This window comes from Planococcus citri, chromosome 3, assembly GCF_950023065.1.
Source record: "Planococcus citri chromosome 3, ihPlaCitr1.1, whole genome shotgun sequence".
NCBI lineage: Eukaryota > Metazoa > Arthropoda > Insecta > Hemiptera > Pseudococcidae > Planococcus > Planococcus citri.
Genome location: NC_088679.1, coordinates 18,295,088 through 18,320,803, shown reverse-complemented (window position 1 = coordinate 18,320,803; position 25,716 = coordinate 18,295,088). Strand labels below are relative to the sequence as shown.

Genomic DNA, 25,716 nt, shown 5'->3' with positions numbered 1-25,716 from the left:
GCACTAACCAAAGATATATGATCGTAGGGTAATTTTTTCCCTTTCTAAAGTAATTTTAATTTTTTGAAAAAAAATTGAAAATTGACTGAAGGATGCAGAATGATTTGAACCGGTCGATTTCGAAGAAAATAAATTGAATAATTATTTACACGTATTCGTTTTGTTTGAAAAAAATGACAATACCATAAAATCACTATAAAAAAAGATTTAAAATTCTTTGAATTTTCGAAAATTCACCAAAAATTGAAAAAGGAATTCCAGCATTTTAAATTTGAGCTCTTTCGATCTGGGTTGGTTTCGTTCAAATTGGAAGGTGTCAGTTCAAAATTCAAGTACATATTTCAACTCATACTCATATCCTTTTTCATGTAATTTATGAAAATATTACTTAGGTATTTTCGTTAATTTCACAGAGCTTTTCGTTAAATTTTCCAAAATCGCGTGTATCTTAAAAAGGCACTTAACCCAGGGCTCGTAATACTCAAAAAGTAACCTAAGTCACCAAAAAAGTCTAAAAAGTAACCAAAAAATGAATAAAACGTGTTCATAATAACATTTCAATGTTGAAAAAAATCACCAAAAAATAAAAATTTTTCAACTGGTAAAAACAATTACGGATCAAAATATTCCAATTAAAATCTGACAAGTGATAATGAAACTTGATTGGGACTTTGGACCTGTTTTACAATTATTTGAAAGATAGTGAGACTATTTTACAACTTTTCAGCAAAAAAACAAGATTTTTTAACAAGGTTTGGTTTGGGAAAAAATCAAACTTTTTGAAATTTTCAGCAAAAACCAAAAATTTTCAAACGTTGGTAAAACACGAGACTTTATGAAAATTTTGACAAATGGGGAGATTTTTAGCAATTTTGAGTAAAAAAGTAAGACTGTAGCTATTTATGGAAAAAAATGAAAATTTTTCGTAATTTTGAGGCAAAAATCAAGAATTTTTCAAATTTTTGGAAAAAAGCAGGTCTTTATGACGAGTATTGACCAAAAAAAGTGATGCTTTTCAGTAACTTTTTTTTTTCAAAAAATCAAAATTTTCATCGAGAATTTTTGTAAATTTTAGCCAAAAAAAGCAAGTTTTGCCATTTATTGACAAAAAACTTGACCGATTCAGATTTTTAAAAATTTTGTTCAAAAAAAGTAGGTAACTTTAGAAACAAAAATTTTGAAAAAGTAGATGAACAATCTTATAATAACTTGGTCATTAGAAAAGGAGCCGAATAGAGTGCGAGGCCTACAGAACCTTATCGTACTTCCAAAACTTTCATTTCTTCAATTTTACATCGATTTCAAATTCTAAATGATCATTTGAAAGAATTTTCGTAAATTTTTTGAAATTCCAACTCCTTTTCAACACTCGAAATATTCGAAATCATCGATTTTTCTAAAAATACGAGTATAAGTATGCATTTCAGTTTCTGCAGATAAAAATATTGATGTTGGATGTTTCAACCTGTCATCCCATGAAATTTTACAAATGCACCTATGCAAAGTCTTGTTTCTGTTAAATTCGTATTCTTTCAAACTTTCATCGAACTCTCACTTATAAATTATAATCATTATACTGTCGACCAACCTATTTCGAAGAAATACAACGCATTTATTCCTACAAAAAAAAACAACAAAAACGTACAAAGAAATAAAAAAGCAATTAATTAGCTATTTAGTATACAAAATGTAATTAGATATCAAAACAGTATAAAAAATAAATTATCCAAAAATTCAAGTTCGATAACAAAATATCGACTTATTCGCACATAACGTGCAAAAAAAACACGAACCTATATAAACTCACTTGAGAAATTATCATCACAATTAGAACGCGTCTTGTTCGAAACATTGTAATAAAAATAATTTAGAAAATCCCGAAAAATTGACGAATAAAAATAAAAAACACTCTAAAACTCATATCGACCTTTTTTCTTCAAAGGAGACTTGGCAAAATCAAACGCCGACGAATCGCTATTCTCGGTCTCAGTCTCAGCATTAGACAACGAAACCCTTTGCAAGTTTTCTATAATAGAGCTACCAGATCGCTGATTGGCTTCTTCTTCCTCAGCCGACGGACCGAATAAATCTCTGGCAACATTTCTAACAGCTTGACTAGAGGTAGTAGGACTCTCAAGCTGCAAATTTTTGAAAACGTCGTCGTTCTCTTCGCTGGACTCGGACATCGCTGGGCTTCTCGCTACACCAAAGTCATCCATTACAGGTTTATCGAGAGTCTTCAACAGTTTGCTCACTTCACCATACGCTCGAGCGGTGTTCTCAGTTTGAGTATTTGGTGAATTGGCCGGAGGGGAAGATATAAACGAAATATCCATTGATACTTCGGGGCAAGACGACGGGCTGGATTTCGCAGATAATAAATCTTTCAACGCTTCTCCACTAGATTCGGATAAATTTGGGCTTTCGGGCATTTCATCGTTGGGTTGTGAAGGTGATTGCGAATTGTTCAATAGTTCGTTTATGTTCTGCAATAACTGGGAAGCGCTATCGGATCGAGCATCGAGGAGTTTAGCAGTGATCGAAGATGCTGATGAAGGATCGTTCAGTATATCACGGAAAGGTATCACAGGAGAAGTAATCACCTCGATTTCATCGTCGCCGGAATCGGATATCGTTAAATTTTTCATCATATCGTATTTCTCCGCTGATGACGGTTCATTCGGTGTACCATGGATAGGAATCGCGGGGGGTGTAATGAAGTCTACACCATCTTCGCCAGATTCGGATATCGAAGAGTTTTTCATCAAATCGTGATTCTCTGCTGACGAAGGATTATTCAGTAAACCATCGATTGGAATCGCAGCAGGAGTAATAATGTCAACAGCTGCGCTATCTTCGCCAGATTCAGATACCGATGAGTTTTTCATCATGTCGTAATCTTCTCCTGATGACGGTTCGAGACTTCTTAGCAGGTTGGTCGCATTCTTGTAAGCTTGGGACTGGCTTACGGTTTGAGAATCGCGTTTTCTTTCGACATTTGATGAACCATCTTCTGGTTTTTCTCGAGCCAACGCTTTGGGATTTTTGATTCGCAACTGTCTTAAAATTTCGTCGCCTTCTTTACTGGAATCGGACATCGGCGAGCTACTCGAAGTTGTATTGTGGCCTGTCGAAGTCTGGCGTAAATCTTTCAATAATTTGCTCACAGCATCGACGACGAAGCTCTGGGTATCAGGTTCTCTGAATGAAGCTGAAGATCTGGGTGAAACGTCGTTAGATACATTGTAAACAGAGTTAGCTGGACTCATGGCTTGAGCTTTCATCGAAACATCGCTGATATCGTCACTGGGCACAGACCTTGTTGGACTCTTTTCTACGCTACGCACGTCAGAAGAAGGGGATCGCTGATTTTTCAACAAATCGCTCACATTATCAAGAACCTGCGATGTGTTTTCACTCTGAGTAACAGGATTTGCGGCAGAAACGGACATAACTTCATCCAATTGCTCTGTAGGTCTGGTCTCGTGCGATTCATTCAAACCATCGTGGATATTTTCACTGACGACAGATACTGATGAACTAATATCCATACCGTTGTCTTCTGTCGACCGCATTTGTAAACCTTGGAATAATCTGTGCACCTCTCCGGACCCTGGAGACGTGTTTTTCGCCAACGTTTCGAATAAATTTATCGGAGTCGAGGAAGCTAGTGGCGCGGCAGTGGACATTTCATCGATGAGTATTCCGGCACGCATAACGTTAGATAAGCTCGTGACATTTTCATTATCGCTGCGAAACATTAAAATCGGTCTTCTGCCGGAATGCATCGAATTCAGATCACTTTCATCGGCTAATACAGAGCTTGATCGATTTCTCGACGATGCAGACCAAACGGAGAAGTTATCGTCTAATGTAGCAGGGCTGGTCCGATGAGAGCTGAGAATCGGCGACGATACCTGTACAGATTTCTGCTGCGGAGTCGTTGTTTCCACTTTTTTAGACGCTGGTTTTTTCTTGATACGTCTCAAGAAACTTTTCAATACTTTGACGTTCTCCTTATCGAATCTATTTTCAGTGAAATGTTTCTCAATCGAGGTCTTCTTCGCGTCATCTAAACATTCGCACAATTTCGCCATGACGTTGAGAAAGTCGTGTCTCGACGCTGGGCTCTTGCCACCTTGAGATCCACTGAGAGCGAAATCGACACCTCTAAGAATCAATCGGTGAATAATATCCTGCATCGGTTTACGTATCGGGTAAATCAATTCGGCGAAACAGGCGACTACGTCTAGGCAATCCTTCGACGACAATTCGAATAAACAGATCATCCATTTCAACAACCAATTAACAACCGTTGACTCTTCTTCGGTAGCACACACGTTGGATACAAATTGTCTCAATGGATGCTCCATCGCTGCCGGTTGCTTATTCATATTAGTCATAGGATCGGCCGTGTAAGATAAAGGTAACACTTTGCACTCGATTAGATTCAAGAAAGCGTTCATAATCCAGACCTTGGTTTGTTCATTGACACTGGAAACAGCTCCCCATTCGTCATCGGATTTCCATACCATGTGAGCGACGTATCCCACAATCATATATCGAACTGGCAAAGTCACCAGTGAATTCCACGTATCCTGGCTCAATGGCAAATCTCGGACGGCTTCGAGAACTTTACAAAGGTTGAAAAACGTACTGACGCTGAGCTCGTTCCACGGATACCATTCTTTCAATCGGATACTCAAATGTTTAATCGTGAAGTCGATTTCGTCCAGAATATCGTTATAGTTATCCGGAATGTTTTGCTCTTCTTCGTGCAGTTGTTTCAAAAATTTCGCCGAGTAGATCACGTGTTCGCACATTAAACACACGCAGACGTATACAATACACAGGAAAACCGGATTATTGGGTAGAATTTCGTGATGCAGCATTTCTTGCGGAATATCGAAGATGACTTTTCTATCCAAAAGCATGACGCGATTCAGGGCTAAAATTCGAATCAAAGTACCCTCTGCAGTTTGAACGCATTCGGCTTGCAAATCCTTGTAATCGTTCGGATCTCTGAGGAAATCCTTGACCAAATCGATCATCTGAGATTCGCAGTACTCCTTTAAGACGTTGAATACGTCATCGCATAATTTGGTTAATTCGGTATCTCTGACGTTGTTCACAATAAGTCGCAACAAATCCAATACAACTTGGTGACAAAAAGCTTGTCGAGATGTTTTGAACATGTTTACAGATTCTTGTACAAACTCGACCATCATTTGGCGTTCGATCATGGTGAAATTGAAGAATTTCGCGATGTAGATCAACGTGATCTGAGCACGTTCTTTATTCGTGTACTCTAAATGGAAAAGTTTCCAAAAAACCGGTACCAATGCTTCGGTCACTTTGCATGCAAAATCGTGGCAAACTGCTAAACTCAACGTCTTCATGTTTTCGGCTCGATATTCAGGAGGGAAACCGTTGACTAGCTCTTCAACCACGTACGACATCAACTTCAACAATTTCTCTTTTTCGGTCATCGTCAGCCTGGTTTCTTCAGGAACACCATCTTCCTCATCTAGTAATATATTCACCAGCAGGTTCCAATCGACAATAGCGGAATAGTCGTCGATAATCGAATCGACCAACACCTTCCAATGGTCCGATCCAACATGTTCCAAGAAGTTCAATATAATTCGAAAATTACTTCGGTGACAAGCAGGGTCGAAGATCGCGCCCATCCAAAACCCAGCAGCACTCTTGGCTCTTTGACGATCCTTGGCGAACAAATTATCCAGCAAGTTGTTCTGGTAAGCTGGCAAAATGGCTTCTCTGTGATGCTTGTAGATCAACTCGCTGCAGCGGCAAATCCAATCAAAAATATTATTATTCTCGGTGTAACACAAATCTTCGAATATCGATACCAATTTACGAGCGAACAGTATCATTTTATCTTGCAGATGTTCCATTCGAAGCAGCGAATACGCGATCAACATTCCGTGACAAACCTGCTTAGGTTTTTCCATTTTCATCATCCAGGCGACTACTCGAAGGTTCTCATCGGTCGCGAAACTAACGTCTTTCTTGATCCATTCGTATAACTCGGTCGCAGCTAAAATCGAACACTGAACCGTTTTGTAGAAAATGGCTTTTTTCAGCATCTCTGCGGCGTATTTCTTCACCTTCGGCATAACATTTTGGTCAACATTGGCGCTACCTCCGGGTAAGAACGCGGTAACCAGTTTCAATTTTATAGCGAAACTTATCACGTGTAGCTGCTTAGGTTCCCAAATACTAAAACCCTCTATTACAGCCACGAACGAAGTATCGAAATTACCGCTATTAGTAAACGTATTCCAATCCACGGTGAAGATACGTTCGAAAAACGACAAGCATCTTTTGAAATATTTCGAATTATTCAAAGGTATAGCGCTTTCGCGAACTTTGGAGAATTTTTCATCGATGAAATCCAATATAGCGTCGAGATTTTCACTTGTAACAGATGTTTCACGTATACTTTCTTTGATTCCGCACGAATACACAAGCAGCTGAGTCAACTTCAGAGTGGCTTCATTGAGTGGGAACTTGGCGTTGATGAATTCGTCAGCAAGGGCCGCTGGATCGCGTTGATCATTTTGGATCGATTGGAAAAGCACGCCGGTTTCCATTGCTCGGTATAACGTATCGTATAAGTAAAGATATTGATATATCACGGCGAGTCCAACTTACATTTGTTACATATATCTGAAAACATCAACACCGAGTATTTTTATTATCCAGTTTTACCAACGGAAAACGAAAGAAGACAGACAAGAAGAAAGAAATGCGAAGAAAAACGAAACAGTCACGCAGCAAAAGACTGATAAACAAATGAAAATCACAAGAAAAATCACCTAAAAACTACTGAAAACGGATAAACATCTAAACAGGGAAGTTTCAAAAAAAGAAAAAATTTTAACATGGTACAGAATATCATCAAAAATTGCTCAGATAAGTATTATCGAAATGGAATGAAATTCTACAAAAATTACACCAATCAAAAGTTACTTTCAAGTTACTCAAAATTGAGCAAAACTTGACAAAAATGGGTTGAAATACTTTTTCCAAAAATTGAGTGAATATAGGTACAAAAAAAAGAACAAGAAAAAAAACATTTGAAAACGAGAGAAGTTCGCCAAAATTGAAACAAGCATTACGAAGTTGTTGAAAAGAAACATCAGTATAGGTATCAAATTGTTAAAATGGCAGATAGAAATTGAAAATTAATGTGTACTCTTAAAAAAAATGCCAGAAATATTTTATTTAAAAATTGATAAAAATGCAATCGTTTGAACGTAATAAAATGGCGTAAAAATACAACAGAAAAGTCCGAAAAATTGACAAAATATGCATTTCGAAATTTGAGCAAAGAAAAGCAACATAAACCAAATTGAAAAGTAATGATTTTCATCAAATTTTGTTATTCTTGAAAGTTTGAATTTTTATCATCCATAACAGCTGAATCGTTTTCTTTGAAAAATTTTGTTGACAACAAAGTTGAAGGAGGGGTTGAATGCCACGAAAGCGTTCGAAATTAATGTTTCTCAATAAATTGACATGTTGACATAGCCCTGACTTCTTTGACCCAAAACCTGAAACTGCATAAAAAGGAAGCTTTAGGTTAGATCTGAACAGAATATCCCAAAACTTCGGTCATTTTTTAAAAAGCCAAGTTCATTTTCGGATTTTTTGGCGAACTTTTGAAAATTTTGAAAATTCAGAAAAACTATTTTTCAAGTAAATTATTCGATTGTCTGGTAAAATGTATTTTTTTCATGAATTCATTCGAACCCTCCTCCCTTCCTTCATCATCTTGGAAAAATTTCAATTCTAAGAAATTTCAAATCGTTTTGTAGGGATCAAGGCTCGTACTCAAATTTCTTCAAAAATAGTAACTTCAGTAACCAAAAAATCCCAAGAAAATGTCAAGAAAGTAACCAGAAAAATTACAAAACTCGAGCAAACAAAAACCGAACATTACGAATTGAAATGTTTTGGTTTTCAATTTTAAAAAGTTGAACTAAATATTTCGAAACTTTCAAGTTCAGTAAAAAGTAAGACTTTTCGGAAATTGTTGGCAAAAAAGAGATAATTTTTAACAATTTCTGGTGAGTATCTAAGCAACGTTTTTGGATAATTTTTTAAAACGAAAATGCAAAAAATTTGACAACTTTTGGAAATTATTAAATAAATAAATTTTTTTTACAATTTTTTTCGAAAAATGAGATTTTTTACTTCGTGATTTTTGGCAATTTCAGCGGTGAAAAAAGGGAAATTTTTCAATTGCTGAAAAGTTACATTATAATGCTCTGCATTGAGGTCTTAAGAAGACTTCTGAACAATTTTTGGAGGATAGTAAAACTTCTTGGAATTTTTTGAATAAAATCGAAAATTTTGAACCATTTTTGGCAAAAAAATGGGAAGTGCACGAACAGGTCTTTGCTGAAAAAGAGGATACTTTTTCTGGACAATATTTCGGTTAAAAAGTGTGACTTTTTGGCATTTTTGGCAAAAAAGCGGAACTTTCGCACAATTTGTAACACTTAATAATAATAAAAAATAATAATTTTTGGAATTATTTGGGAAGAAGTGACAATTTTTACAAGAGACGGGACGAGAAGTACATAATGCCAAAATGTGAGATATTTGTTATTTTTGGCAGAAAATGTAGACTCTGATAATTTTAGCAAAAGGCAGGGTTTTATGACTCTAACACTGAAAACACACTGTAGCCAATTGGAAAGGAATAAAAAAGTGTAAACGTTCGCAAACTATTCACTTATTGATAATATTATCAGTTTTTTTTCTTCAATACATAAACTAAAGGTTACATTGCGATTTGCAAAATAAAATCGCCGGAAAACTTTCGAGACATACCGTAGCTTAGGTAGATGAAAATACTGTTCAAAGTACGTTTCTAACGGTAAAAATGAATCATTTAAATCGAGAAGACTCAAAACTGTTAATTTTTCTATTTCAAATCAACTCTTACTGCAAAGAAAATATAATGTAACGTTTTTATCAACAGCTATTTATGCACGTACATCGAGTTCAATTGTTTCTTTTCAACGTTTATGTTATTGCCTTTTATTAGTTTTATTCTGATTCAATTTTCATTTCAATCTTATTCATAATTGAAATACATTCAAGAATTTTAAACAGTTTTTATTGCTCATTCATTACCAACATTATAATGAAATAAAAATATCGGGGTTTCTAATCAAAAAACGATGGGAATTTCATTTAGGTAAAATGTACTTTTATCCATTCGTTTATTTTTGTCATCTTTCAATATTCAGTAAAACCTCAACGTAGGTATCGAGAAAACAAAGTACATGAATTGAATTACACGTACGATTTCTATAATTATCATTAATAATCGGAAAAGTGACACAAACCGCAGTCGATCCATCCTCATCATTAAGATCCTTCAAAAAAGATACAAAGCCTAATAAAAACTCTTTTTCAATGTCATTCGAAACTGGTGTCTCGATTTTTTAAAAAAATCCACGATTCCAAACCAGACGATAAAAAAAATAATTTACCTACGTAATCATTTTTATCGTCTCAAGTTCACTGTGTAAGTACTACATACGTACATTATTTCAAATCCATAAGTTAAAGGAATAACATGTTATGGAGTATGAAAACAATATATCACATCTTCTGACATTTTTAATTACTATGTATTTCGCGAATTCGCGACAATGGCAACAAAAAAATTGAAAACTGTACTCGTATGTGTACATGGTAGCATTTATTCAAATTCAAATAATCATCTTTCAAACATTCGATATTCGATACATTTTTTCCGAGTTTTATCTCGTCGTAAGAGTTTTAACGGGTTAGTACGTGATCGTTGGAATTTCAAACTAATAAAAACTCATCAATCTTATCAACATCCGGGTCAGAATTAACGATTATTCAATATCGAATACGACGAGAGTATTATTTTAAAGTATTCTCGTTCTCGTATTATTTATAGAGTATTATTATTGCCATTGCTCTCTGGCGTTTGTTGGGTCGCTTGCTGCGCTGATAAAACGCCATTGCGCCAATTTCCATCCCAGCGTTAGCGAGTTTATAGGTACGTTTACGAATGAGTAATAATATTCGTCTAACTCTAAGCCAGCGTGAAGAAAGAAAAGAAGGAAATGTAACGCAGCTTACTGTCAGACAAAAATGTGTAACAGGCGAGAAGTATAGGTATACGATTAATTTATCATCGTAATTCTTATACGAATTTGTTAAAATTGAAAAAATATCGTATACGAGAGAATCATTCGGAGTAAAATAATCGCTCGAGGGATTAATTTAAACAGGTGCACGAAAACTTGGAGAGCTTCTTTCGAATTGAATACCTTCTAGATGCGATTAACTAACACGTTGTTCAATTCATTAACATCAAACTCAAAGATGGTAATCGAGTGAGAAATTAATAAAATCGAACTAAAGGTTGAAATGGGAAATTTCAAAAATCTGCTGGAGGCTCCGGAATTGCCCGAAAAGATTCGAAACGGTTTCCAAACGATTTGGGGGGGGGGGAGTGAACTGAAAATATAAGGTAGCTGGGTTTTAGATTTAGAGTTGAATTTGATAAAATTTTGATTTTTTTCCTATTTTCAGGCCAAATTTGTTATTAAAAAATTCACCAAAAATCAAAAAATAATGAATTTTGGCACTTGAAATTTTTGCTGTAGTGATCGTAGCTCTACTCTTTGCATGCTCTTTAGATCTAGCTTTCTCCAGCTCAAATATTTTTCGGCTGGTTCTTCTTTATGAATGAAAAATTAGAGGTGAGGTGATTGACTTCTGAGCAAAATTTTTAAATCTCAACACATTTTTAAATAAGTAGGTAGTTGTTTTTTTTATTTTAGTAAATTTCTCGAAAAATTCAACATAAGCTCCTCATATTGACCACTCCAAATAGAAATCCATCATTTCCAGATCATTCTAAAGCCTCCAGCACGATTTTCAACATTGATGAAAAACTCGAGTAATCCAAAATTTCTAAAAGGTATCTAACGGAATTTTGTTTAAAAAAAGGTCACTACTTTTTTTTACCAATATTATCAGAGAGTAGTTCACTCGAGCCCCCCCCCCCTACACAAAATATATTTTCAATATTTGATGAAAAACTCGAGTAATCTAATATTTCTAAAAGATATCTAACGGAATTTTTTTTTGAAAAGGTCACTACTTTTTTTTAACCATATTGTCAGAGAGCAGTTCACTCGACCCCCCCCCCCCCATACACAAAAATTGCAAAGTCAAATTTTTTACAGGAAAATTTTCAAAAAAAAAAAATGAAATTGAGAGAAAATAGAAAATATTTTTCAATTTCAATCAAAATTACGTATAAAAAAACAAGTTGCCAATTTCAGAAAAAAATGTTTTTTCCCAAATGATTTGAAGGTTTTCTTGCACGTTTGAATTTTTTAATTTTTTTACTACCTTTTTGATTAAATTTACTACTTTCACTAGCCTTTTTAAAATCACTACTTTCACAAAAAAACACTCGAGAGATTCCCTCCTGTATTAAATCGACTCAGTTGCGAATAAACCATATAAAACAAAATCACGATTAAGCCAGCACTCAATTATTAGCTGTCCTACTTGATTTAGACGCCTTCTGAGAGTATTCAAAAAATCCTGGAAAAAATGTAAAGTAACGCCCTGGAAGCTCAAGAATGGCTGGAATAAAAGGCGAAATTCGGATATGAAGGGACAGAGGGTTCGCGCGAGTTCTAAAGACATGGTGTGTAGTGTACTGAATCAGAAAAATCAAATTTTTTACTTTTTTCTCACATCATTATTATGCCCTCTCCTCTCCCTCGCATACAAATTTTTCAACAACAAAAAAATTCAGCCACAAAAACTTATTGTTTTGGGGAAAAACCGCGTATGAAGTGATTAATGTCATATTATTAACGAAACAAATAGCACATTTTTCCTTTTCTCATGATTTATTTTACGTTTTCTTTTCGAGTTTCGACCTTTGAAAATTAAATTCAAAGAACAAAATAGAACATGTTGCTGCCCGAACTAAGCGAGGGCAAAAGCTTTTGAAAATTTAAAATTTGTAAGACAAAAAAATCAAACTTCAGTTTATTTGAATTTCAATCTATTTATCTTCATGCGGAGAAAAATGTTACTTCTTTCAAAATTTCGAACAAATTTCGTAAATTTGAAGAATTTTAAAAGTTTTTTGTACTTATTGAGCCCATTTTCGAATTTCGTACTTTTTTCGTGATTTCGATTTTTTTTTAGATCAGTAGACACTATGAAAACGATTATGAGAGCAGGAGATAAACCAATGGCACAGGTCTCTCTGTACCCTTTGGAAAAATTAAAATATTCTGAAAAAGCCTGAAATCGTGCTATGAAACTCTAAAATGCCATAAAATGGAGCGAATTCGCTTTGAAAAAATCGATCATGGTATCTAACGGTTTTTTTTTTTTGGAAAAAATCACTACTTTTTCACTACATTTTTTTAATCAACATTCAGAATATTATCCACTCACCCCCCCCCCCCCGCCCCCTTACACACAAAAAAATTAGCAAAAGTCAAATTTTTCACAGGAAAATTTAAAAAAAAATTGAAATTGGAAGAAAATTTGTATACAAATTATTTTTTAATTTCAATCAAAAATACTTATTTAAAAAATAATAATTTAAGTGAGCTTATTACATACGTTATAAGACAAGGTGTCTAACAAAATTTCAGATTAAAAAATTAGAACTTTATGCAGGCCATTTTTTAAACACTGGAGATTTTATAAGAAAAGGGAGCCGGGGGAAGGCAAAATTTTACATTAGAATTTTTTGCTTTTCCAATGTCTTCAAACATCCCAAGATTTTTTTCAAGCAAGAGGGGGAGGGGAGAAAATATAATTTAGTTTCAATTTTTGATTTTATTTTCAAGGTGCTTGCTAATGTAATTAAATTGGACGAATAAAAAACTTTTTTGAGCAAAAATTCAATGGAAAATTTGATGCAAAAAATTTGAACGACATTTGGGGAAAAATATACCAATTTTTCGAATGAAACGGTGAGTTTTAATGATTTCTTTTTCAAGCATGGAATCTTTTAATTGTGGAAAGGAGAAACAAACGGACCCTGGCAAAAGCTCTCGAAAATCAGTATTTCGAGAGGTATATGTAAGAAACGATGATTTTTTTTGTGTGATGAGTTGGTTAATTGAAAAGTTTATTACTTTGCTTTAAAATTTTGAAATTCAGATAATTTTTTTTTCAAATTCAAAACCGAAAAAAAGCAAACGAGCCCGAGCGAAGCGAGAGCAAAAGCTTACAAAAATGTGTACTTCAAATTCTAAAAAAGTCAACAAATGAGCTCTTTTTTACGAGGAATAAAGATGGAGAAAAAATACGAATTTGAATTTTTTTCATTTTTTCACTACCTTTGAACAGAATTCACTACTTTTTCACTACTTTCACTTCCTGTTAGATACCCTGTATTAGCTCTTGAATTGATTTTTATCATTTTTAGATACTAAAAAATACGTACATTCGAGAAAAAAAATCATAAATTACAGAAAATTGTCATTCATCTCCGAAATTTTTTAATAAAAAAATCGTCAAAAATTGAAAAATCAATTTTAGAGGTTGAAAGTTTGGTTAGGAACGTTTCAAATCATGCTCTTTAAAAAACCGCATTTCAGTTCATTTCTAAATTTCGCATTGAAAGTAAGCCTTCATCTAATTAGCTGTAAAGCGTCCTTTTCTAGATGATACGATAGTCATGCATTATTTCAAACAACCCCTTCATAAATTATACGGCAAATTATTTAGGAAGAAATCGTTAGGTTGAATTTTCAGCAATACTCCGTGATTTCAATTTTTTTCTTGAAAAATTTATCATGTTGCAAAATTTTAAATAGGTTAAATATTGTACTGTGGTCTACAGACCTGAGTGAACAAATCTTCCATATAACTCAAATCAGTGGCAATTGCGCATTGGCAAGTATTAATATAGCAGAAAAGATACCTCGAGTATCAAGAGTAGGGTACGAGTATTTTTGGAATACTTTCATTTGACATCTGAACCAGAACGAAAAGTTATGGCACTGTCAGAATAAAAAACACGAGTAACATCTGTCACTGAAAAAGTGACACGTATCTCAGAACAACACTTATTGAGATTAGGGTACACAAATCACAGCGTCAATTTATCGAAATTATAAGTACCCAAACTGAAAATAAGAATAAATGGAGATGAACATATTGAACTGAATCCACTCAACTACCCACTTTTAAAAATCGACTTCCAAAATCAACTTCCACCACCATCACTGCAAATCGCTACTATACACTTATCGCATCCCTTTCCAGTTTCCACTAACTGAAACCAAACTTATACACTAGAAAAGCACACAGCCACAGACACATGACAAGGCAGGAAGAAACCGGCTAAAATTACATACAGGTGCCTTTTAATAACCCATTTAACTTCACGTTTTCGACCCGCTTCGTTTATAATTGTCACCAAGACGAAGAGGAACTGGCGGTACGTTTAAGTCATTTAATTGAAATCTTCTTCGGAAACACGACACAGTCGCCGGGCGAACGATTCGGATTCGCCATTTCTACGCCCTACGTATACTACAGTAAATGCCTCCCTCGCTTTCTCTCGGATCTAAATTTCTACGAAAACTTAAAATACCCAGCTTTTGGTAATTCCTTTGTAGCCGCCGATGCCGTGCGCGTTGCGTCTGTCAGCGTAAATCGTTTTACGCTTCGTTTGGCTTTTTAACGTCGTCGTCGGTCGTACTCGTACACCCTGATATGGAAACAAACGTCAACGTTCCTACCATTGCCGCCACCTCGTAAAATGTTTAATCGCACTAAAAGTGTAGTCGTCAGTCGTCCTTCTTCTCCTTCGATAAACGCACCAGTAGCAGTATTTTATCTACAGACGAACCAACTGTGCAGACTGGAGACTGAGGCGAGAGAAAGCCAAAGTTGCATCTTAAAATACTCTTACAAGTCGTCGAATTTCGCCAGAACTGAAAGTCTCGAAGTCTCGAAGATAAAGAATGGCGGAGGAAAGCGGGGTATTCTGAGTGTAGAGAGAGCGAAACGACACAGCAACTTACGACCGACTAATTTCGTAAAATAGTAGTATAACTCCAGACAAGCTTTTTGCAGCTTCTTCGAAACTATCTTACATACTCTAATAGAAGGACTTTTTATTTAAAGCATCAACTCGCACAGACTCGAGCTTGGAATTAAAATCGGAAGAAATTAATTCTCCGAATTTGAAAACCAGTGGATGTTGTAATTTTATGAGAATGAGAGCAGACAGAATGAGAGAAAAATTCATCTCGATTAATCATTGAAACATAATCTTTCAACTGCCCTGCCCAGAAGGGTACACATAGAAAATAAGATCTCTGTTTTCGAATGCAAAACAATCTGCGAGATAAAGTTCAAGAAATGGCAAACATTGTTATCTAATTCAAGCAGCTGCAAATGACCAAGAGGCCAATTTGCAAGCGTTGTTCGAAAATTCAAAATCAATTAATTGACGATAAAGCTATTTCAAATCAGCTGAACCAAATATCATTCTAAAACTATATACTCGTATTTCTGCTATAGCGAAGCAATTTCGTTTCCCAGAAATGAGATCTTACCTACTATAATTTTATCTACGAGGTTATTTTTGTACGCTTGATATCCAAATGAGAAGAGAAAAGAAATGATTCATCAACTAACATGAACTTATCATACTGTTGAACTTATCTGTACAGAAGATTTCACAATTAGAACTAATTAAATGAATTTTTTATATTTTTCCTAATAATACTCCATACTAATGTTTTTTGGAAGCTCATTTCAATCCTGATAACTTCCCAACAGGGGCCAAAATGAAAACAATACAAAGATTAAGAAGTTGAATGACTGATGTGGAAATGGTTAGAATTAAAAGTCACTCAAGAAATAGCAGATAATTTTTTCATCCTGACAAAAGAAGTCCCAATTGGCAGAAAAATTTATGAATTGGACGAAGCTCCAAAACAACATGCAAAAAGAAGACATCACCAGTCAAAATTTAAAGAGCTGAAGTGCATTTTTCGATTTTTGGTGATTTTTTAAAAATCAAATCTGAATTAAAGATAAGAATCGAATTTTACTAAATTATCTAATCAAGCTGAAATCTGGTACATATTTATCCTACTTTTGACACCCCCCCCCCCCGCCGATTGTAACGGTTTCGAACCATTTTCAGCAGTTCTGGAGCCTCCAGAAGATTTTCGAACGTTAAAATTTCCACAAAATGTCACCAAATAAAATTGGAAAGCTAAAAATTCACTTCATACGTGTAAATAACCTTCTTGGAGCTAGAAATAGAATACATGGTATAAAAAAATACCCTGATATCAACACGCCGAGTCAATTGGACGCGGTTCCACGCATTCTGGAGCCTCCAGCCGTAATTAGGAAATTCTAGATTTTCAAAAAGCGTCACATCAATTGACTCGGTATGTTGAAATTAGGTTATTGAAATAAATTGTAGCTCTTCAACTTCATTGGATGATTCAAAAATGTCCTGGAGGCTCCAGAGATACTAAAAATGGTTCTAATCGTTTCCAATTGATTCCAAAGAAGGCAGAGGGGATCGAAAATAGGATCAATACCGAATTTCAGACTTCTGGATCAATTTGGTGATACCTATTCAAGTTTTATCTCTTTTAGTAACTCAAATTTGATTTTCAAAAATTCACCAAAAATCGCAAAAATGCACATTAACACCTGGAATTTTGGCATGATGATGTATCTTTCCACGTTCTTTTAATTTAGCTCCGCCCAGTTCAATCTTTTTTTGCCAGTAGAGATAGCTTCCTCATCGAAAAATTCATTAGCTTCAGGGAGCGAGTGAATAAAAAATCAAAACTTCAAAAAAAAGGCCACCGAAATGGATTTTTTTTTAAATCACAAACTTAAAAAAGACAAAAAAATTTCAAAGACTGTTTGAACTGGAATTTTTCTGATCTCGAATATAAATTTGACGACTTGAAAGTAGTTGCTTTGAAATTACAGGTTTGGAGATTTTTTCGACATGCCAAAAACTTGATCAAAACATTGAGTGGAACAATGCACAATATTACACACACATATACTTTCGTTCCCCATTCAAATGAAATCTCATCAATTCAAGTTCATCAAATTCGAGAACCATTCGACCAGATCTGTAATCCAATCTTGAGACCACGAGAGGCAGTTCAGTGAATGAAAAACGAACCCAAATTCCGTTCCTAAGACAGAAAATAATTTCTAATTTTTCGACTTTGTACTCATTACTTCACCTAGTTAATGGGTAAACTTGGCGTCTAGAAAATCACGTATTATTCGCTCGATTAGATCGCGTAAACGATGGTCAATTATTTAATCGCTTACGTTAGGTTTTCTCCTTTCCAACAACAATAATAATATCGGAAAATCGAAGTAATTTTTCGAGCAATTTCAAGATATTCGAAGAAAGAAAGAAAGAGAAGGGAGAAATCCACGTCCATTATACGTATTGAATTCAATGTACAAATGCTGACTATAGGATGAAGATGAAAAATGATTGTAATTTTGATTCGGCAAACCGAATCGTGTGATAGATTTACACTCGTCAGTTTAACAGCAATAACGTGGAAGTTCGCGTCGAATTGACGAGACACTCGTTTCAAATGGAGAAATTTTGGTTTAGAAGTTTATCGATTCAATGCTTGCGTTTATTAATTTGGAACCATGTTTCAAAAAATTTGTTAGGTTTTAAAGTAAACATGTACCTAATTTTGCCATTTTGGAAAAAAATTTCGAATTTTTTAGCTTCAAGATCAATTGAGAATACGTTCTTACATTACTCGTAGGAGTTTCAAAATATTCCAGTAGGTACCCTTTTTTCATGCTTTGAAACAAGCTCGGTAAATTATTGTTTTTTTTTTCCTTTCAATTTTGATTTCGTTACAAAAATTATGACCTGGTCAGATCTCCGAAAAAAAAATACCTACACATAAATCGTTCGTTCAAATAACCCTTTTATACCTCCTCATAAGTCCATTCCGCGTAACCTTTTCGCTCTTCGCATATCAATTTTTCTCGAAAAAACCTCTACACCGACAAAAAAATCTCAGAATTCGGCGACACATTCATCACTATAACCGATTCAAACGGTGCCGTGACCACATCCGGTATAAACTCACACAAACAACAAATTCTTCTACGTATTCGATCAATACACTTATTTGTAAACGCATAATCAGCTAAAATACTTCCATTAGGAAAAAAAGAAGAACCACACTGACTAACCGATCGTGTTTTTTTCATCGATACCGTACACACGTAATACGATGATAGCAATTAAAATACGATTTTGGTTTCACATTTCACCCTATCGAGTACTTTGTACTGGATATAGATTTCTATATAAGTTGCTAAGTTGCTATACGTAAAAGTACCTTCGTCTGAGGAGCGTGGGTATAGATATCCATGACACTTGGTATAGGTATAGGTATATTATGACGAATCTTACGTACAGAGGCTAAGGAAGGGAGAGGGCGTAGGAAGAGGGAAGTAAAAAGAAAAAACCTTTACGTCGAAGCGGTGTTGATTTAATGTATGCAAATAATGTCGTGGTATAATACACTTACTCGAATAAGTTCATTCGCCCTCCCCTCCGTTGACCTCTCCATCCTATATCTTTAGTAATGCTAAAGGAAGAAAGTACAAATGCAAGTGCTTTCGTTGTATATTATCGTTTTTTTATACTTCATTTCCTTTCACGTACAACTTTTGTAATTGTACAGTCTTTTCAAAAAAACTATTACGAGAACGTCGCTGAATAATCGATTATCAAAAGGCTGATCATGTGTATTTGAAGAACTTTCGATAAATATTGGCAGATACACGAGAACTATGCACGGAAGTTTGGGTGGACAGTAAAATACAGGGTGTCCTAACTGAAGAATCACAAGAACGAAATTGTACCCTCGATCATGGTAGATGAATTGGCCCTCAGCTAGGATTTTGAAAACATTTACAACCGGTATCTTGAAAGAATCAAAAAAAGAGTTCGAGACAGAAAAGTAAAAATGCCCCCCCCCCGCCTACCAGATGTGCCGAAATCGTGTTTTCACATAAAAATTCCTTTTCATCATCATGTCGACAAAAAAATTTGAAATTTTTATGGGGTATAGAGGACTAAGGGCCAATCCATGACATTTTTCAATTTTTTTGCACTGCATTCTAGCCATAAAGCCCAAAAAAAGATTCAAAGTGCTATTATTCCAAATCTAAAACCATCGCAGGCTAATTTTATTCTTGACAAAATGTCGATCTAACGTCCTAATATTTTTTGGTAGTAATTTTAAATTTTTTTGAAGCGAAGCCAGCGAAGGAATAGCATTAAAAATTGAAAAAACTAACTTTTTTGAGGGATTTTTTCAATGTTTTTCGAGCACATAAAATAAACTATAGAAAATATCCAACGGCTGATTTCAGATGTTTTTTGTTGGTTCTTTCGCCCTTCCTCTCCTATTTCTGTATCAATTTTCTATCCAACAGTAAAGAACTTTGCTATTTCGAATAAATGAATAAAAAAAAAATTGATACTAGTCATCGTCTTTGCCGAAGACAGGGTTCACATTATGTAATTACAGCATTGAAATGATATTTCCCTCAAATTTCATGATTTTCTGGTCACTTTTGATGAGTTTGAGCATTCTTACGATATTTTAAAACATTTCGAACGACCCATGAATTTTATTGAAATTCAAGTGATTTGGTGATTTTTAATGATTTTGAAGATATATTTTACACGTTTTTTAAAACCATTTTAATCGATTTTCAACTATGTTTCAATTTTCATGCATTTTTGTCAAATGATCTCGATTTTGTTTGTTTGAAAATGCGATACAATGGTCAAGGCTCGTATTCAATTTTTCCAACAAAAAAAAAAAAAAAATGCAACTTGGGTCAAGTAACAAAAAAATTCAAAAAAATAATTGAAGAAGTTACAAGACGTGAGCAAAACATTCTAATGTAAGTACAAAAAAAAACTACAAAAATCCAGAAAATTTCATTTAAAAAAATGTAAAAAAGAACCTTTTGACAATTACTGACAAAAAATCATGCTTTTTCAGAATTCTCATCATGAAAAGTGAGACAATTACGGAATTTTTGACATAGAAGTGAGAATTTTGAGAAATTGCTGGCACAAAAGCGAGATTTCGATGCATAATCATAGCAAATGGCAGTGTTTTTCGTACAATTTTTGGCAAAAAGACGAGACTTCTAAGCAATTTATGGAAAAAAATTGAGATTTTTTAGAATTTTTAGCAAAAAAATGTAGTTTTAAAAATTTGAGACAAAAAGTACGAGTAACTTAAATAACCAAAATTTTGAATACATAACTCATTTGCTTGAAAAGTGACCGAATACGATCCTTGAATTGTGCATCTTGAAATATGTCCTAAATATGCTCTCGGAGGGGGGGGGTGAATTTTCAACCTTATTACATACAAAGTCATCCTTATTGGGGAATTTATGTCGCTTTTTTAGCTTAATAATTTTGTTAAATCTAATTAAAAATTGAAAATTATCGATGCTTAGTTAGTTTTCCCTTCATTCACAACAATTTAATCGGCCTTTATAACTCATTTTTGAATAGTTTTGCAAAAGTTCAGCTCAATTCTAATTTCTAAATCATTTTTGGAAGGTGAATGAATCAACCTTTACTACACGTTTCAAAATTTGCGTCAATTTCAGACAGATAATTTTATTTACGAAGAAATTCTATCTCAGAGACATTATAATCTGTACAATTTTTCTAATGAATAATGCATCTCCACTTTTGAAAAGCAGGAAGTTATTGCTGGTAATATTTCTAGGCGAAAATATCTCCATTTAAAAAAAACAATAACAACAAAACCAGAGACACAAAAAAACCAATTATTAAATCACTTGTCCATGTTCATTCAAAATTATTCGAGAGGACTTTGATTCGGAGTTTCGAAATTTTCTTCAAGAAATTTTGGCTAGAATATTTGTATTGGTACAGAAAAAAATTGAAAAAAATCGGATTGGCCTCAGTCTTTCTATAGACCATAGAAATGTCAAAATTTTACACAACATGCAGGCTAGGGTGGTCCTTAACTACATGGTAAAAAAAGTGCGATTTTTTCCGCTCCCATCCCCTAATGTGGTGACCTCGGATGAGAAAATAATTCCCTATTTTTCATTTTTTCCATTTTCAAAAAATTTGGGCTGCGGTGGGCCTCTCAAAAATTTGAAAAAATCCTAATTCAAAGAAAAATTTTTAAAATTTCAACGTTTTGAGTTCCACCATCTCTAAAAGGTCCCTTTTGAATAAACCACTCTCATGACAATTTTAACCTCCTCCCTTGAAAACCAAGCTAACCCTCCAGAATAGCTGAAATTCATATTTTATGTGGGATGTCCTAAAATTAGTTGTTCTTGGTCTTTCCTCCTCCCAACCCACAAAGTGGTGTCCTTTGGTGAAAAAATAATTCTTTATTTTTCATTTTTTACATTTTCAAAAAAAATTCGGGCTGCAGTGAGCCTCTCAATTTTCGAAAATTGAAAAAAAAAACAAATTTCAAGTTCTATTATCTCTAAAAGATATCTTTTGAGTAAAATATACGCTCATGACGATTTAAACCCCCTCCCATGAAAACCAGGCTAACCCCCCCCCCCAGAATAGCTGAAATTTGAATTTTACGAGTAGGTATGTGGGAAATCCTAAAATACGTTGTTTTTGGTCATTCCTGACTGATATGTTGATGCGAATTGTTCACTTGCATACTAGCAATGAATTGAAACAACAAACGAGTCCCCTCTTCCCCTTAATGATTCAATGGTCCTTTTGATGACGAGTTTTTTAAAAATTCAACTTCGGCTAATAACTCATGAAATTTTGAAAATTTTTCTTTGAATTAGGATTTTTTCAAATTTTTAAAAATTGAGGGGCCCATTGCAGCCAGAATTTTTCGAAAATGGAAAAAATAAAAAATAGGGAATTATTTTCTCACCCAAGGTCACCACTTTGGGGGGTGGGAGCAGAAAAAATCCCAACTTCAAAAATAAGGACCACCCTAATGCAGGCGATGAATAGAAATTTTTTGCCAGGAAAATTCGATTTTTTCGTACACGGAACGAGGTGAGAGAGTAAAGGAAATTTTCAGGTTCAAAAATTCATTTTTAGTCCTCGAAGGATGCCTTGCGAATATTCTCAAAATTCTATCCAAGGATCCATTCACCCACCATAACCAAGGTACCCTTTCACACTAGAAATTTCACAATTTTAACACAATTTATAGCTTATCATCCTCCTCGCATATTTCTCCTCCAAAAAAGAACAAAAAAACACTCGCACTTTGGACATAATCATAACTCTCAAACTCTATTATTACTACTATTTGGAATTTTCTCTCAAATACAGTGCTTCCTAACATTCGGCGACATCCTCTCTCAAATAATGATCCTTTCGCCATCAAAATCACAGTTTGCCTGAGAATTTCACGAAAACATTCACTTCATTCTAAAAGTAACAAGAGAACTAACATCGTCACACAGTATCAAACAAAGTATATAATTTTTGGTCAAATAAACGACGAATTATTTTAAAAACCATGGCTCGTAAAACTATACTAAAAAAAAACTGGTTTTCATATAGGAGAAGAGGTAAAATTAATCAACTTTAATACCTACGTAGGTATAGTTTATATGTATATGCCTTATATCTATAGGTACGAAATGAACGAGACGTAGAAGAGAGGAACAGAGAGAAGGGAGAAAAAAAACGCAAAGCCAGGTGTAATGGTATTTGAAAGGCCGGAATATACAGGGTCGCTCGTGATTAAAGCACGGTATTTCGAACAGCTGTGTTTTTATTTGGTCGCGTATGGACAATCGTACCATTTAAAGGATAAAATATCGAATATTTTGATTCGTTTGTAGCATTTAACATGGTATTCGGCTACTTTACACGAGCTAAAATATCTATAATTATACCATACGTGCCTATTAAATAAACCTGGAAACCTACTCGTAGGTACCCTAGTATAAAAGCAGCAGCAGTGCATTAGGTGTTTCATTTTGAGAACATTGTTATTGTCTGAAAATACGATTATGTACCAAAAGAGCAAAATGTAGAAGAGGGGAACTGCATAGGAAGGAAACTAGCTATGCGACGATTTTCGTACGAAAACTCAAACTTAAAATACACGTACGTCTCAAAGTAAGAGAAAATTTTCACTTTAGAATAGAATAAGCTAAGGGGAAGGAGAGAGAGAGAGAGAGAAAGCACAGAGACCATTAAAATTATACTTTATCGCGTAAAATACCTGCGACTGCGGACCGAATGGTATCAAGGGAGTAGGGCTTGAGTAGGGAAAAAGCTCTAGTCGTCTTATTTGATTACATTTAAAATATTCATTATACGAAAATTATTTTAAAGTGTGTTTCGAGAAAAGGTTTATCAAGAATTAAAAATTAATGTCGACGAATGCAAACTTGGGGTAGCAAACGGAGGTAGAGATACCTGAGTGAGTATCACATTCTATACCGTAGCGTGAAAAAGACCACCAAGTTTTTACTAAAAAACAAAAAAATAATACCAGAGAGAAAGGCAAGATAAATATTAAATTCGTTAAATTGAAATTATACTTAATAGTTGGCGGTTGGTTGAATAATACATAAATATTCAAGCAAACCATGAATACAGACTACGGTTTGCTTCTTTTTAGCATTACGAGAAAGCACTAACTTTGTAACTTTAGATTATTCTGGGTCTGGTTCGTGTGTGTGAGGCGATACCTTAACCTTAAACACAACAATATTACTTATATTCGTAGCATATTAATATGAATTATTTCATTTCTACTGGAATATTATTACTTACTCAGTTTTATCGCGAAGTAGCTTTATAAATTCAATTCGAATTTCGAGCGATACGAAACGTGTGAGACGAAGGATGAACTACGAAGACGACTCTTTATAGATAACAAACACAGCTATCACACGTGCACTAACCGACTTATGGAACGATATCCAAGACAGCATCCGAATAATATTCAATGAAGATGACCGACGACAGACTTCAGAATGAAAATATGATACTGAATGCACAATGCACTATTACGAAAACATTATCTAGAAACGAAATATTGCACATTGAATGACGTAGATAGTAACTCGATTAGAGAATTAATAGAGCCGGCATTCACGATTTCACGTGCACCGGTAAACAATTCACGAAACACAATCGTAGAATTAACAGAATTAAGTGCATACGAAACTCACCAAAGATTGATACGTGATAAATTACAATGTAGAATTGTCGAAATAACCATTCGTAGTAAAATTATGCGAAAAATTCGACTGAAATACGAACGCAGAAGAGAAAATTTTCGACATAACCGACACTAAACAAACGCTACAGAAACTTGAAATGCAACTAAATTCAGTCAGAGAAACTGAACGTGAAAACTTGAAGAGATGGTCTATACTCACCACGTTCATGGAACATAACAATGAAGTATCAGTGCAGATTCGTTCTTTTTTGCTAGTTGCGAGCGCGTACGCGTACATGTATACGCGCGCGTGGGGGGGTAGTTTTCGTCGCTGTTTGCCAGCTTGTATACCGAACGAAAACGCTATTCGATAAGCAGTGTCGATGGCTGAGTGGTGAAAGATATGGATTACAGTGCGGAAGGTCTAGAGATCGATCCCCGCCAGATCCTGAAAATTTTTTTAAATTTTTTTTCGATTCAAATTTTTTTCAAATTGATTATTGAACGATCATGTGAATTTATTTTATTTTTTCCTTCTTTTTCGTCACGAATACTGTTTTTTTGGATAGTGCGCGCATTAGGCGAGGCGAAGCCGAGCCGTTTAAAATTTATATTTCACTCGATGAGCATTACTCCCCTTGGTGAGTTCAGACGGAGGCTGGACATTTACCGTGTATGTAGCACTTGCGGTTGTTTATAAAAAAACTGTACTCACCGACAGTGCTGTGAGAACGCGGAAGTGCTCGTTCCCGTTCCCGTTCTTTGTTCTCACAATAAAGAACGCCGTTCTTTGTTCCTTATCACTCCCAAAAATCTAACACCTCGTTCCTGTTATCCTGTTCCTAGTTCTTATGCTTCATAAGCAGAAGCGTTCCCGTTCCCGTTCCCGTTCTCGTTCTCAATCAAATTTCCAAAATTTACGTTCCTGTGTTCCCGTTCCCGTTCCCAATAGGGTTCTGTGGTACAAGCGAAGCCATTTTTGATGGAAATTTTTTCATTTTCTTCTATTGTACCCAAAAACTACTAAAAGTTTGTGGAAAAAGCATATTTTTTCCTATTTTTCAGAGTTTTGGGAGGTAATTTGAGAACCCTGAAAGAACATCTAAGAATGGCAAATTAGCACTCCGTTCCCGTTCCCGTTCTCGTTCTCACAAATTTAATGTTCTCATTCTCAGTAAGAACGTTCTTCAAGAGGATTTGTGTGATTATCCGTTCGTTCTTTGAAGGAAATTTGAAAAGTTGCGTTCTTTATGCGTTCCCATTCCCGTTTTCGTTCGTTCTCACAGCACTGCTCACCGAGGCCGAAGGCCGAGGGAAGTTAACAGACATAGTATGAACAACAAAGCGACCCGCGCAACCGAGGCGAAGCCGAGGTGAGCGGACACAACGCCCCCCAACACTGAAAACA

General features: G+C 34.8%; 2 protein-coding genes across 2 annotated transcripts in view; both read right to left on the bottom strand.

Moving 5' to 3' along the window:
- LOC135841369 (uncharacterized) overlaps positions 1–24,500 on the bottom strand; it is a 34,089-nt gene extending 9,589 nt beyond the window's left edge. Inside the window, exon 1 of the mRNA XM_065358308.1 lies at positions 24,319–24,500. The gene's annotated coding sequence lies outside the window, so the exon portion shown is untranslated. The remainder of the gene's footprint in view (positions 1–24,318) is intronic.
- LOC135841367 (uncharacterized) lies at positions 1,684–24,320 on the bottom strand. Its single transcript, XM_065358302.1, has 2 exons — positions 23,918–24,320; positions 1,684–6,693 (listed from the first exon to the last, which is right to left on the bottom strand). Exon 2 carries the CDS (start codon positions 6,615–6,617, stop codon positions 1,911–1,913), a length of 4,707 nt encoding a protein of 1,568 aa, XP_065214374.1. The 5' UTR covers positions 6,618–6,693; positions 23,918–24,320; the 3' UTR covers positions 1,684–1,910.
- Positions 24,501–25,716: the final 1,216 nt, after the last annotated feature.